Source organism: Nelumbo lutea, chromosome 4 (assembly GCF_056320005.1).
Source record: "Nelumbo lutea isolate HS-2025 chromosome 4, American lotus-T2T, whole genome shotgun sequence".
In the NCBI taxonomy this organism is placed as follows: domain Eukaryota; kingdom Viridiplantae; phylum Streptophyta; class Magnoliopsida; order Proteales; family Nelumbonaceae; genus Nelumbo; species Nelumbo lutea.
Window position 1 is genome coordinate 59,916,520 of NC_142687.1, and position 15,539 is coordinate 59,932,058.

The 15,539-nt window shown below is 37.8% G+C and overlaps 1 protein-coding gene across 5 annotated transcripts in view; it reads left to right on the top strand.

Moving 5' to 3' along the window:
- Window positions 1–7,838, top strand: part of LOC148860814 (helicase-like transcription factor CHR28) — an 89,319-nt gene extending 81,481 nt beyond the window's left edge. For all 5 annotated transcript variants that reach the window (XR_016094891.1, XM_088941217.1, XM_088941218.1 and 2 more), the window contains one exon: window positions 7,186–7,838. Coding sequence is in view for 4 of the 5 variants with exons in the window: in XM_088941217.1 (XP_088797343.1) it covers window positions 7,186–7,290 (105 nt within the window). In the remaining variant the exon portion in view is untranslated. The remainder of the gene's footprint in view (window positions 1–7,185) is intronic.
- Window positions 7,839–15,539: the final 7,701 nt, after the last annotated feature.

The following is a 15,539-nucleotide window of genomic DNA, read 5'->3' on the forward strand; positions in this document are numbered from 1 at the left end:
AGTTCTAGTCATGTGATCGGAGGCTCCAGAGTCAAGAATCCAGGGATTGGGTGTGGATGCCAGACAAGCCATACTTGAGTGTGCAAGAGTGGTTGTATTTTGTTGAAATGTGGCTTGAACAAATCTCTCATACTCATCACGGGGAACACTCATCATCTCCTTCCTGGGAATATAGGGGGCATCTGATTAGCTAAATGGCTCTCTTGTCTGAAACTACTATCACTGGTCATGGCATGGTTGGCCCAAGTTGAAGGTGGACCATGCAAATCATAGCAATAATTGATGGTATGTCCATCCATACCATAGTGTGTACATCATCTCGGACCAGAACTGCGTACTCTGCCATGAACTCCCCTGAATCTCGACCACCAATACGACCACCACCACGGTTATACATAGGTCCACCACCACCACTATGGCCATATACTGGTCCACTGCTACCACTATGGCCAGATTGAGCTCCCCGAGCTCCACCTCTAACACCACAACCCCTTGATATTGCAAAGGCTGATCTATCGAAAACACTAGAATTCTCGGTAGATCCAATAGAAATCCTCCTAAGTCGAGCAAACACCTCTTCTAAGGAAGGGAGAGCTGATCCTCCTAGTATTTGTGCCCGCATTGGTTCATATTCAGACTTTAGCCCCACCAAAAATTTGGTCACATCTAGTTGTTCTCTCTGTTGTTGCTGAATTTTAACATCAGAGGTTAGGGGGTGATACACATTCAGCTCATTACGAAGGTTTCTCATGCTGGCATATTCCTCAAGACTTTGATTACCCTGTTGCAAATTAAAGTATTCCTGATACAGCTGATATACTCTAGTTGTGTTGTCTTGTCCCTAATACAGCTTCTTAGCATGGTCCCACACTTTCTTGGCAGTATCGAGAAACATGAAATTCATACTAATCTTGGGTTCCATACTGTTCCATAACCATGTAATAATCTGTGCATCTTCTTGTTCCCAGTCACCATACTCAGGAGATTCAGTAGAGGGTTTTTCCTCCCTTATGAACACCGATAACATATTCACATGCTGGAGAGAAGCATTTTAGGGTTCCCTGTACATAGCAACTTTGTACACAAGAACGATGGATGGAAATCTCTCCGAGTCCCTTCAACTTTTTACAGCTACTATCTAGATATTAAATTTCTTATGCCTTGTATTTACACAACCCCTAATTGCTAAACGAAGATGGGGGCTTCTTTGTTCCCCTTCCTCCGTAATTAGTAGCTCCCTATCACCATCATCATCTGCTCACTCCAATTCTTTATCTACACCACCACCACCTAAACTAATACTTACAAATTCACAGTTGAATATACGTGGATGGCATGCCCCGAAGTCAAGAAAGGTGGAAAGACCCGTCCTTCAGTAATAGCATACAAAATCCTCTCTCTCATTCTTTGCTTGGAAGAATAAGGAGGAAGTTTCAGATAATTGGCACAAGTCATCACACTAGGCAAATCTCCATCAACCCACTCGCTACAGTGCTTGCGCACGATTGTTAGTTTTGGGTTCAAAGCAGCTAAGCCCCCTGGAGGGAGACGAGGTGCCCCAGTCACAAATTGTAGGAATGCTCGTCGCTGGTCGTGTTCAAACTCTTGTATAATTTCCAGCAAATTAATCACAGGAGGACTGCTAGATGTGTATCCATGGTCAAACTTGATGTGATCCACAATCTCATTGGAGGCCCAAGCATCCTGTTCACCACAGATTTCACCCAAGGCACATAATTTTCTCCATTCAACTTGATAGAGCTCATCTGAACATTCAGGTAGTCAGTAGGAACCATCACACTAGTTTTACTGTCACTGTTGTCTCCCATGGCTGAGAAAACAAAAATTTCTTATATCACCTCTTACCACACTGCACACTAAACCGCACCGTTCTCAGCACCTGTAATTGCTGAATTCTGCACTCTCTACACCACAACCCTACCACACGACTACTTGAAAACTCACCACACTACTCGAAGGTCACTCCCCCTTCAAACCACACTGAAATCTGCATAAACCCTAACACACTACAATCTGAATTTTCATCACACGATCTGGAACACACCCACCATTTGATTCACAATAAAAACTGCATAAAAACCACTTACCTAATCACCAGAAAATCAAACTATACTCGACACTCCACTGCATCACTCGAATCAGCCCTCTTCTCTTCATCAATTAGGGGGGGGGGCTTCCTACAAACCACATCAAACCATGAACTGCTTGACTGGAGGCATAGAGGGCGATCACTCCTTTTCAGCCCCTTTCCTTATCTCCAACTGATGGCGAAGAAAAATGAAGAAAGCCCTAGACTGGATGCGTGAAGATCAGAATTCTGGGCAGATTCGATTTGCTCAACCTAGCTCTGATGCCATATTATAATCCAATCTGCCTTTGAATTCTGTTAGAATAGTCACTGTAGAAATAAGAGAAAGATGAGAAGAGGAAGAAGAGAAGAAAATGGAGGAGAGAAGTCTGGTTCGAACAAGAGAGAAAATCAGTCTCTCTCTAGTCAGCCAGATCAATTTATATGTTTCTATTAAATCATAAAAGGCACATTTGCCCCTACTTAAGTGAGGGACACAAGTACTAATAGAACATTACACATCAGTAACTTAAACATAAACATAAAGACTAAAATACCCCTACACTCTCGACATTAACAATAGAGAATAAATCTAGAATCACTCACAGGGTACCTAGAATCACTTTAGGGCATGGGCACACTCATCATAGGTAGCATAAGCTCTAGGAACTCAAATAAATTTCATTAATCCTTGTGTAAAACACCCAAACATATTTATAGTGTTGATGACTAAAATATATAAACTTGATGAATTGCTGCTGCAATCCTATTTCTTTTCAAACTTCAAAGAAGACTTAATGACACTTAAAATTCTCATATAATGACTCAAAAGCTTTAAACATCAACTAAAATATGACTAGACAAATCAAACTAATAGGCTGGGCCTCAAAGGCACATGTTAAAATGACCTAAGGTAATATCTTCTGCCATCTAAGTTTCTTGACAAGGGAGAAAAGTTCATTCAATTTCTGAACCCTCCTTCAATACCCCAATGATTGTGCCAAAACAAAATTACTTCAAATCAGTACTAAGATATGTCATATGAGTTTTGACAGGTGTGCTAAGACAATATAAAGAATTAGATATTCTATTTTCAATGTGCTTCAATTAGAAATTTGAGAATCGAACTTGTGTTTTGCCTTATTTCTATTACATTGTCATTATAAATTTTTATGATGTTATTATCTTCTTAGTTTTAGTTTTCATTGCAACCTTGCACTTTCAATTTTGCATTATTTTATTGCTATGTTTTCTTTGTTGGATATCAAGACATCAAAATTGTCTTAGTAATAACATGTACACTGTTGTTCAATGTCCAATGTTTCCATGAACCTATATAAAGTTGGCAGATGAAGGGTTCAGAGTTTCACATATAATTATGTAAGTGGAAATATATACTCTATATCTGCCATAAACAAGGCATGTACATTAGGCTATGCAACCCAAGCAAGAGTGAATACACCAATGATCTGTACATTCGGTACCTGTAGTTGTATAGATCACTGGCGTGTTCACTCTTGATTGGTTACACAGTCCATTGTACATGTCTTGTTCGTGCAGATCTTTCCCCGTGGGAATATGTTTTTGTACAGAACTGAGTTTGAAGTAAGATACATAATACAAATAAAGAATTGGTACAATAAAATCAATAGTATTGAAGTTCATAGACCTAATATTTTGTTTGTCAAATACTTCTATGAGTCTTAATACTGTTCTCTATAGGCTGTCAAGTGATGTAAGAAGATGAAACTAGAATGGTTGGCGTTTATGCATTTGCTACTAATCTTTGTGTTAATACTGGCAATGTAAGGGTGCAGTTACCAGATATTGGCCAGCTGAATTAAAGATTAACACTGCTAGAATCATGCTTAGTGCATAGGTTCATGAGATTGAATTTGGATGTAAAGAAAATGGAGTGCATTTTGAAGTAATGAAAATTCAATGACTCGGTTTACAAAGCAAGGTTCAAAATTGTGTATTGCATCAAAGGAGCAATACTCCTAGAATAAAAAAAAAGTTAATTTCAAGAATTGAGCAAGACACCTCAATGAAGGGTTTTAGCCTTCGAAAGTGGCCACATGCCCTAACTCCTAACTCCTAGTATTTAGTGTATTGGTAGGCTCAAAAACCTATTCACATCGTACACTACACACTGTGGAGGGATCATTTCTTTTCATCTTCCCTAGTGTGGGGTCTAGAGGTATGGGAAGTGAGAATACAAAAATGTTCTGAGATGGAATAATCTCTCAAAACTACTATTGCATTAAAGTGGTTGGAGCCCTACTAATATTTGGTTTAAGTCATAATTTTTGTAGCAATAAGAATTTCACTTGGCAAATTTATTGCAATCAATAGGTAGAAAACAACATGGGTAGAGGTGAGTAGGGGTGAGCAAGAAAAACTGAAAAACAAAACTGAACCAACAAGGCCGAACCGAAAATTCCTGTTAACCGAACCGATCAGTTTGGTTTCGGTTCAAGATTTTAAAAAATCAAAGGTACCGGTTCGGTTTTGGTTAACCAATATAAAAAATTGGCAATTAACCGAACCGACCAGTATACATGTATTTCTATATATTATATGTATATGTATGTATACTATATATATTTTTCATATATTTTATATTACTCATATATTATAAAATAATAAATATGCATTATACATATTTATAATATATAATATATTATTTATTATTTAAAATATAATATTTTATATGCATTTCTAGTTTTTTTATTATATATTTATTTATAATATATATTATAAATATAAAAAACCGAAAAAACGATGAACCGAACCAATAGTAAAGGACAGGACAGGCTGATTGTTGAAGGAGGGGAGCTGGAACACGTGAGGGGTTTGGCTGTTAATCAACTAGATAGTGAAGTATACACTCGAAACGAGTTGACCGTGAGGGAGCTGGAGGGGGAAATAAGAACTGGGGAAGAAGAGAGAGGTAGAGGAAGGAAGAGGAAGTGTTCGGCTGAAAAGTTTAAAATAGAAAGAGAAGAGCGATTGAAACCAAAATGGATCCTGAGAATGGGAAGAAGATTGAAGTGATAAATCAGGAGGTAACTTCGAAGGCAAGAAAAGGGGGATTGGAAGAGAAGAGGAGTGAGGATCAGGGAGGGTTGATAACATTTGATAATGGAGAAGTGGCAATCAAGGGGCTACTAGAGAGGGAGGTGACAGTAGGCAAGTCTTTGGGTCTGTTATTTTGGGGAGGGGCAGATTTCGCAATAAAAGCTTTCGAGTAATTTGAGAAAGGGGGGAGGAAAAAAACAAAAGAAAGGAAAGGCGAGGGGAGGATTGAGAGTGGGACGAAGATGGGGGGGGGGACAGTAGGCAAGTCTTTGGGTCTGTTATTTTGGGGAGGGGCAGATTTCGCAATAAAAGCTTTCGAGTAATTCGAGAGAGAAAGGGGGGAGGAAAAAAACAAAAGAAAGGAAAGGCGAGGGGAGGATTGAGAGTGGGACGAAGATGGGGGGGGGGGAGGGAGGAGGAGGTGTTGGATGAGGATATGTGAAGGGTTAAATATCAAACTGTTGGAAGGAGTACGGGGAGAGCGGAGGGAGGAAAAAAACAAAAGAAATGAAAGGCCAGGGGAGGATTGAGAGTGGGACGAAGAAGGGGGGAGGAGGTGGTGTTGGATTGAGAGTGGGACGAAGAAGGGGGGAGGAGGTGGTGTTGGATGAGGATATGTGAAGTGTTAAATATCAAACTGTTGGAAGGAGTACGGGGAGAGCGGAGGGAGGAAAAAAAAAAAAGAAAGGAAAGGCGAGGGGAGGATTGAGAGAGGGTCGAAGAAGGGGGGAGGAGGAGGTATTGGATGAGGATATGTGAAGGGTTAAATATCAAACTGTTGGAAGGAGTACGGGGAGAGCGGAGGGAGGAAAAAAACAAAAGAAAGGAAAGGCGAGGGGAGGATTGAGAGCGGGTCGAAGAAGGGGGGAGGAGGAGGTGTTGGATGAGGATATGTGAAGGGTTAAATATCAAACTGTTGGAAGGAGTACGGGGAGAGCGGAGGGAGGATGAAGGAATTAAGCTTGGATAGAAAGAGATCCGAAGTTCACAAAAGAGGAAAGATGAGAGCTGTGGAATGAGGATGGAGACGATCAGGAAGAAGTGTTTGAAGGAGTCAATTAATGATTTTGGGGAGAAATGTGGAGCTACGTGCATCTATTCATGTGTTTTGCGGAGGTTTAAACATTTCTTTTCAGATGTTTGTAGCATTTGGTCTCTCATTCTCCTATGGTGATGTTTCTTTGTTGCATCAGATTTTGTTAATCAGGGTGCTGCCTCATCACCCTCTGATGTATTAAGTTCCCTATTTTTTTATTTTAATGAATATTTTTCTTTTCTACTCTTCAAGAAACATAAATAACGGAAGGGCTGAGTTTACAAAAGGAAGTTCATTTGTTGAGGCTGAAGTGGAAGATTAAGAGAGATGAAAAGATGGGGGTAGTTTTGGAAACTTGGGTGATAAACCAACGGAGTGAGTGGACCTGACGAAAGAAGCGGAAGGGTAAGTGGGAGTATTTGGTAGTAGCTTTTGGAGGGTGGTGATTGGGCCTTTAAAGCATTTCATGCTGTTGGAGGCAGTCAGCACGTGGCAGCAGGGAAGAGTGAGGGGTGAGGGAAGATGCAAGGGAAATTTATAGGGCGCTTAATGAAACTGACACATGACAATTGGGAAAAGAGATGGTGGTATTTATGTCTTTAAGGAGAGAGATAGAAGGGGATTCAAAAGAGCAAGGTTAGGTTGGTTTGCTGGCTGGATAAAGTGGGAGGGGAAAAACAAGGGAAAAAAAAAAAGCGTGATTGTACATGCTAAACTTTATTTAGACATACAAACAAAATAGATCCATCACATTTTTCTGGGCTACATCATTGCATGTGCTCTTTGTGCTGTATTAATGCATTTTCAGTAATGATGTTGTGGATCATGTAAAATTGACAGCCTTGTATATTATAAATTTCTTTCCATCATTTGGTCGAAACTATCTCTTAACGGTAATAACGGTATTCCAGTATATTGGTACATTGACATTAAGGTTTTGATATTCTAATTTTGTTCATCTTCCTTCCGGACATTTAAGGAGGAGAAGCGAAAAATGGTTGCATCTGCACTAGGAGAAGATCTGACTGGTGGCTCTGCAACTCGTCTTACAGTGGATGATCTTAGATATCTATTTATGATCTGAATGTGGCTGCTCAGATCTCTTTTTATAATACGCCGGTATTCCCTGTGCACTTTTGTTTAGCTAACAAAAGTCAATGAAGTCAAACCTAAATCCAGATGGTTAAAATGGAATGGATGCTCTGGCTGCATATCATGCCACTCAGCAAGTTGCTCAACCTGGATGAGGAAATGCTAATTATCGTGATCTAATGATAATTGGTAACTGATTGAGGCTTAAAAAGCAATTTTGTTGTTCTGAATTGAAGATATAGTGAAAGAAAAAGAAGACTGACTGTATATAGAAAATCAGTTTTTGGGTTAATTATAACCATTTACTTCTGTAATACTTTTGTAAACACCAGGTTAGGCAAAAACGAGGAAAAAATATGTAGGGAAGAAGCTTAGGACACAAATACCAAGATTAAAAATAATACTGTTACATATTAGTTTCTCTTCAGAGTGGATGCTTTATGACTAGCCAGAATGAAGACCAATTAATGGCTTGTATTTATGCTACAACATTATCTACAACATCTTCATAGATAAATCGCAGAGTATATTAGAAAGCAATTTTAAGATGTGCATTGCGATATACTGTGGAAACGTATGGACATACTGGTATAATTTGGATACAAGACATTCTCTAGATAAAGTATAGATACATGAGAAATGTAAACTTTATGTAATATGAAGTATGAACCACCAATATATTTGGAAAACATTACATTGGAAAATAGAGGAAGAATCAATTAATTCCGTACGTGGACAAAAATATCAAACTTATATTACTATTTGCTGGGTTATGATTATTCCTACTTGTGAAGCGGGTGGTTTGGGTTCAATCCCTATTAATAGTGTATTATTCGATGTTATTCGATTTCTTTGAAATTTAAAGTCGAGTTGATGTGGAGTAATGGGAAGTGAGTGGAGTTTGATTGGATTTAAAGTTTAAATCGATGAGGGTTAATATGAAAGTAGGCTGAAATTGATGTTAATAAATAATGGATGATGCTTAATGATGTTATTTGATTCATTCGATGTATTTTTTTTTTTTTAATGTAGCGCTATTCCAGTAATGGATGATGCTTAACGATATGAGGCATGTCAGACCCTGTAAAGACCAATGTGTATCGTTAGTGCTTCTTCCTCCCAGTGTTTACCAAAAAAGAATTAAAAAGGATTAGAGGCAAATTAAAGCTGTTTTTTCGGTTGATAGAAGACAAAGAAGCAGTAAGTTAAGAACTTTCCTGCGACTCTCTGTTCTGTATAAAAATATTAATAAATATTGACAAAATTACATATGTTTTAAAGCAAATTGTAAAAGCATTAAACAGAACCAAAGTCAATTTTTTGATCGAATTGCCCTTTCATTTAACCTAAAGCCTTTCTCCTTAGGCCCTTCCTTCGACAAGTCGATCTTTAGGGTCATTCTTTCTAGACGACTAGACTTCAGAAAGAAGCTTCCGAGGAATGTCTTAATAGGAATGAATCCTTGCAATTTTTTTTTTTTTTCTTTCATCATCTTTTCTCAAAGAGAACTCAAAGTCCTCAGCTATAAAACATTCAACTGAGGGAACGGTTTGAGAGTATTAAGACCAATTTTTGCAACTGCCCAACAGGAAACATTCAACCGGACAAAGAGCTCCTTAGGTGGTGTTCAGTAGCGTTTAATCGACCTCTAAACACTGAAAATATTGCTTTTTCAGCAGTTGGGGGTCATTTGGTTGCACATTTGTACTGATCCTCCAAACACCGAAAATTTTCGTTAGCAACTGAGCTACCTCTGAATGCACTCGGAGGTAGTGTACAAAAATTGCTTTCTGGTCGTGGCCCATTCATTTATGAAAATGTAGGGAAAGGAAGGGAAAGGTAGGAAAAATTTTACAAACCTTGTATTGATTCCTGTCTTTCCCTTCCTTTTCCTATCTTTTCCTTCAAACCAAAGATATTCTAAAGGAATTAATGAAGGATTCTACAAGATAATTTTGCCTGAAACCTTTACTGAAAAAAAAAAAAAGGAAATTAGATAAAACAGTTTTTAGATTCAAATCCCAAAAGAGAACGTTGGTCAAGTAAATAAAACAATCAAAAGATGCATTTGTTAACATAAATAGATAATTGTCCATAAAGAGCATACTAGATAGAAGGAAAAATTAAAAGCTTTGGTTCTCCAACCAAGAAAAAACCCTCAAAACTCAAAACTGTATCCTTCTGGTCAATAAGTTAATGAGATCTGTTTAAAGAAGCAAAACAGCAATCCAGTTATGAAATTGCAAGTACAAATTAGCTATTTTTTTCCAGAAAGGCTGAAACTATGAAGCTTTGCAGAGTACAAATTAGCCATTTTTTTCTAGTGGTTTATAGATAAAATACCTATGAAATTTAGAGGTGAATTTTGCGTTGAAGTTCTGCTAAATTTGGCGGTGCTTGCCTAGACCAGAGACAAATGATAGATGAAAATAAAGACAGGAAAACTAAAGAGATGATGACCTTTTTGTTTTTCTTTTAATAAAATGAATAATCTATAGATGAAAATGAAGACAAAAACCAAGGAATGAGAAGCAGGAATATGAGAGAGGGAGAAAGGTTTGGTCGGGCAGGAACAGCCTTGACTAACGGGATTGTATCAAGGAGCAATTCAGTCAAGAAAAAATTACTGTTTTTTACTGTATTTACAGTTTATTTCAAAACATATCTAACTTTTCCAATATGTAGAATTTTATTAATTTTTTGGTAAATTATAACAACCCATGTACTATGGGGTCAGTGACAATTATCCCTTGAATATTCATTTGCAAATTGCAACAAATACCCCCTGAACTTTCACTTTGCACAAATACCCCTTACCCATTAAGTTAGATAATGGAGTGCACTAAGTTACCAAAATATTCATTTGAATTGTCCATATTTTCTCCCACCCTTTTTCTCTTAAACCCTAATTAACCCAAAAATACTTTCATTTCTTCCAAAAAAATAACTAAAGTAACAAGATCATTTCATTGATATAGAAAACAAGGTTTTTTTTTTTTAATTTTGTTTAATTCCACTGACATGAATGTCTCTCTTCATCTTAAAATATAAAATTATCCACTCATTTCTCCAATAAATCAAGAAAAAACAAGCAAAACCTTAAATTTATATCTACAATCACAAGTAATAAATCTCTATTATTTCATCTATAGGTGTAATGTGACTTTTGTAGGCTTCTTGCATAGTAGCAGGTCGTGCCTCCCTAGATTCCTCAAAACGGAAGCCCACCCACGGCCCATATTGGGCCAGGCCATGAATGATACAACCGTTATAGAAAAATTAAGAAAAATAATGAAAAAGATAAAATAAATTAACAAGATAGAAAATAAATTACAAAAAAATCCTTAAAATTTTATTCAATATGAATTTTGATGTATAAAATTGTTTATATAAGAAATAATAATATGAAATTTAAAAAACAAAATTAGAATAAAATAGTGTAGTAAAATTGAAAATAAAAATTTATATACAGATATCAAAAATAAAATTTACACACACACAGATATACATATATATGCTTTGCAATTGTTCATGTTGTGACATGATCAAAAATAAAATTTACACACACACAGATATATATATGCTTTGCAATTGTTCATGTTGTGACATGTGTTAGACAGCGTATGCCCTTAGCTCCAATAGGATTGATGTACATTAAACATTCATTGTAAATGAATAAAAGTACATAATTGATTCATGTTATACTTGGTATGTTTTTGTTCAATTACCCTTAAACTTGACACTTATGAGACTCGTGTTAGTTTAGAATATTCTCAGCCGTTGGATAGACTTGGGGAGGTTTATTCTACCATGGCTGACACTAATGTATTGACAAGTCGGTTGGGGTAGCTTGTCTCAGCTACTAGGGTGAGACCCAAAGCACATGTAGTGTGTGTTTACTTGAAACACTGAACATGAACCATTTTCTAGTTATGCCCTGGACCTTGGAGACTGGTGGAAAAAACTGGAAAGTTACATCTGTTCCCTAGACTCGATTATGGTACTGCACTATGTGTTGGATTAGGTTGTTTTTGATATGCCAATCAGTGAGATCCTTAGTGGGGGTCAAATCCTGGGTGATCATAGTGACAAGGTCAGCCCCTTTGTCAGACAAAGTGAATGATCGGGGACTACGCTCTCTCTGATGGAAACCAAAATTTCCGACAGTCGATTTCAACCATGTTTGAGATTTGTTTTGCAAAATATATATATTTATATGAAAATATATATATTATGTTTTATGAAAAAAGTTTTAATTCCTCGGATCAATCAGAGCAGAGAGTGCAACGCTGTACCTTGTAGTCGAGGGAGAGGTCATCTCTTGTCGGGCAGTGTTTGATCATTATGGGCTGAGAGGTTAAGTGTAAAATCATTTAAGGCTTTTATACCTGATGGGATAATCTCACTTAAGACCATAGTCATTGGGCCTTCATAAGGTGGTTGGACTCAATGACCATTTCATGTAAATGTTGGGCCTGTTAAGAGCCCATACTAATGGGATCAGGGGTTCACTATATTCAATAGTGAATTTGGCCAGGCCTTATAATAGAGGCTTGACTGAACCGATATGGCTTTTGTGAAGATCAATGTTAAGGTCCCATGCCATACAAAGAGAGAAAAGTTAGCCAGTTAAAAGGAAAGTGAGCCTACAAGCTTAATGGGCATAAAGCCCATAACGAATTGGATAAATTAAGAAGTCACATGACAGCTTAAGCAGTCATGTGACTTGGGGCGAATTTGGGTTTGGATCAGCAAAAGGATAAGATAAGTCTTATCCACTTAAGAGTTTAGACCCAAATAAAGATTAGGATCGAAGAAGTCATCTTAATATGATTTGGAGAGCTGATCTTGAAGGCTTACAAATAGAGGGGGCGAATTGCTTTATTTCTCACCTTTTCTGCTCACGGTTCTCTCCCTCTATTCTTGCTGCCCTACCCTATTTGATTTCAAGTTTCTTGAACCGATCAAGATTGGATTTTGATTCTGATTTTTGCTAGAAAAATTAGATATAATTCATGCTCACCATCCCTTGCTTGATCCTTTCTGAAGGATTGTAGTTCTTGTGAAGAACTGCACTGCTGAACCTGCTTCATCTTAGGTTGCGCCATCTTCAATGGAAGCAGGTTTTAGTATCCTCTTTGGGCATGAACACCTACATTGGGAGCTACCCATGTGGATTCCGTATCAGGTATAGCCCTCCTTTTATTTTGGTTCCAGATCCGGTCTAGTTTGTTTCAAGAACGATCATTGAAAAATCAATTTTTCTAAACTAGAAATATGATTTCTAGAAGGGAGAAAAAATTTTTTTGAAATCTCGCCCAGCCACCTTGCATGGTTCGGCCATCCATATGATGGATCTCCCTTCCCTTCAACATGCTGTCTTGCAGGTATCAAAACCCTAGCCCAGCATGGCATAGGAGTTCACACCAGGCCTAGCATGACCCACTTGCTATAATGACCAGGCCAAGCCTGAGTTGTGCTGGGCCATGCTGGCCCATGGGTGGCTGAGCCTACTTTACAACTCTCATTTCATTTAAATATTGAATCCAACTAGAAATTAGCAAAGAATTATTGGAGCAACTATGGGAGTCTTTGTCATGAATGAGAATCTTAAAGTGTTCAAATAGGAAAAGGGTAATTTGGAAAACTATTTGAATCATAAATTGTTCAAATAAATAAATTTTAGAAAGCTATTTGAATCATAAACTGTTCAAATAAATAGGAAAAGTGTAATTTGGAAATTTGAATGGTTTTAAATAGCTGAATGAGAATCTTTTTAGAAGTTAACTAATGGAGCTCTAACAGAATAAGGTCTTTGTGTCGAAGTTAAAGTTCAGGGGAGTCTTTGTCACAAATGAAAGTTCAAGGAATAATTGTTGCTGAACCCATATAATTTACCCTTAGGAAAGATGATCGTTAAAATTCTGTTGATTCCTTATTGTCATCAATATTTTTCCATAACAACCACCCCATGCTTCATAGTTGAAGCATTATAAGTGGACAATTTTTTTGAAACTATAAGTTAGAAATTATAAATCAAACTAATCATGCATTAAAGAAGGTAACCATGAGCATTGAGAGAAAATAGTTAGAGTAATAATTGGTGTGTTCGGAAGCGCCTCGTTAAACACTTCAGAACACCAGTTTAAACATTTATAATTTTTACCGTTTCTCAAACAACTACTAACGTAGTAAATGGGTGAGAGTATCCACAATGAAGCAAGTGAAAAATTAATATATACTTAGATCCGAACAAGAGAATGCAATCGGGAGTGGCAGAAAATACGAAAATAAAATCTATTATTGCTGAAATTAAATGTTTTGAATTTAAACAAGACAATAAATAAATATCAGAATTTAATAAAGTATGGGAATCAACAAATGAAATAAAATAAATAAATAAATAAATGATCCAGAATCTGGATCTGGTGGTGGTAGCTGCAGACCGGACAGACAGCTTGCAGAAATCCCTCTTGACAAGAACCGCCCACTAGAAGAGGAATTGTCCTCCATACTTGGATTCCAAGAAAGGTAATCTCGAATCTTGTGTCATAGAAACCAATTTGTTGGTAGCTTCTACGTCCTGGTGTATTGACTCCGGGGCTTTAACTCATGCATGTAACTCACTATAGAGGTTCAAGGTAAGCAGAAGGCTGAGTGAAGGAGAAGAAACGCTTTAATTGGGTACTTCTGTAAGTGATGCAGCTGCGGCCATAGGAACTGTAGAGTTAGTTTTTAGAGATGGAATAATTGTACTTAAAGATTATCTTTATGTATAGAATTTAAGAAGAAATTCGATTTCTGTCTCAAAACTGTGTGCGGATGGATATTCTGTCTTCTTTAGTAATACGATTAATATCAAAAGAAACAATAAATTCATCGCATACAGGGAACTAGAGAATGGTCTCTATGTTCTACATCATTTTCTAGAAACTAATATAGCCGAAACTATGTTGGCTGATATCCCCAAGAAAAGGGTCCGTGATACAGTTAATTCCACGTGCCTATGGCATTACCGACTTGGCCATATCAGTATTGATTGTATCACAAGGTTGGTAAAGGATGGTCCTTTGGATTTTCTAACTGTAGAAGATTTTCCCACATGTGAGCCTTGCCTTCAGGGTAAGATGACGAAATGGCCATTTAACAGTAAGCCTGAAAGATGTACAAGCACGCTTGACCTTATACATAGTGATGTATGTGGTCCCCTGAGTGTTCAGACTCGTAACCAGCATGTGTATTTCATCACATTTACCGATGATTATTCTCGGTATGGTTACGTGTACCTAATGAGACACAAGTCCGAATCCTTTGAAAAGTTCAAAGAGTTCAGACAAGGGGTCAAGAAACAATTAGGAGAGAAATTAAAGCCCTTTGATTGGATCAAGATGGCGAGTATCTCTTTGATGAATTCAGGGACTACTTGAAGGTCAACGGGATAGTATCACAGTTGGCTCCTCCTGCTACACCACAACTTAATGGTATTTCAGAGAGGAGGAATATGACCTTATTTGATATGGTCTGATCACTTCTCATACACTCAGAGTTACCCACATCCTTTTGGGGTTACACATTAGAGATTGCGATATACGTGTTGAATCGGGTTCCAACCAAATCGGTTCCGAATACTCCATATGAACTTTGGACCGGAAAGAAACCAAGTGTCAGACACTTGAAGATTTGGGGTTGTCCTGCGCACGTATAAGAACGAGTGCGGACAAATTGGAATCCAAGACCAGCCATTGCCTATTTGTAGGCTACCCCAAGGGCTTTGTGGGTTACCTATGACCCAAGTGAGCAGAAGGTGTTCTACAGTCGAAATGCACAATTCTTGGAAAGTGATTATATCCTGAACAATCATCGTTAGGAAGTTGTTCTTGATGATGAGAGCTCAGGGTCAGTGGGAGGTGTTTCACATGTTCCCAGTATTGACCAACCTAGAAGATCTATCTTGGTATCCAGACCACCAATCCGTTTTGGCTATGACCAGGATAGTAGTTACCTGGTGGAAGCCTTGACTAGTGAGGATGATCCTGAGACTTGTGCGGAAGCTATGTTGAACATAGATTCCCTGAAGTGGGTGGATGCCATGAGAGCTAAGATGGACTCAATGGAGACCAATGAAGTCTGGACTCTAGTAGATCTACCCCCCGGGGTAAAAACAATTGGTTACAAATGGATATATAAGAGGAAGAAGGGCCCCGATGGTAAGGTTGAGACCTACAAAGCTTGTCTAGTGGC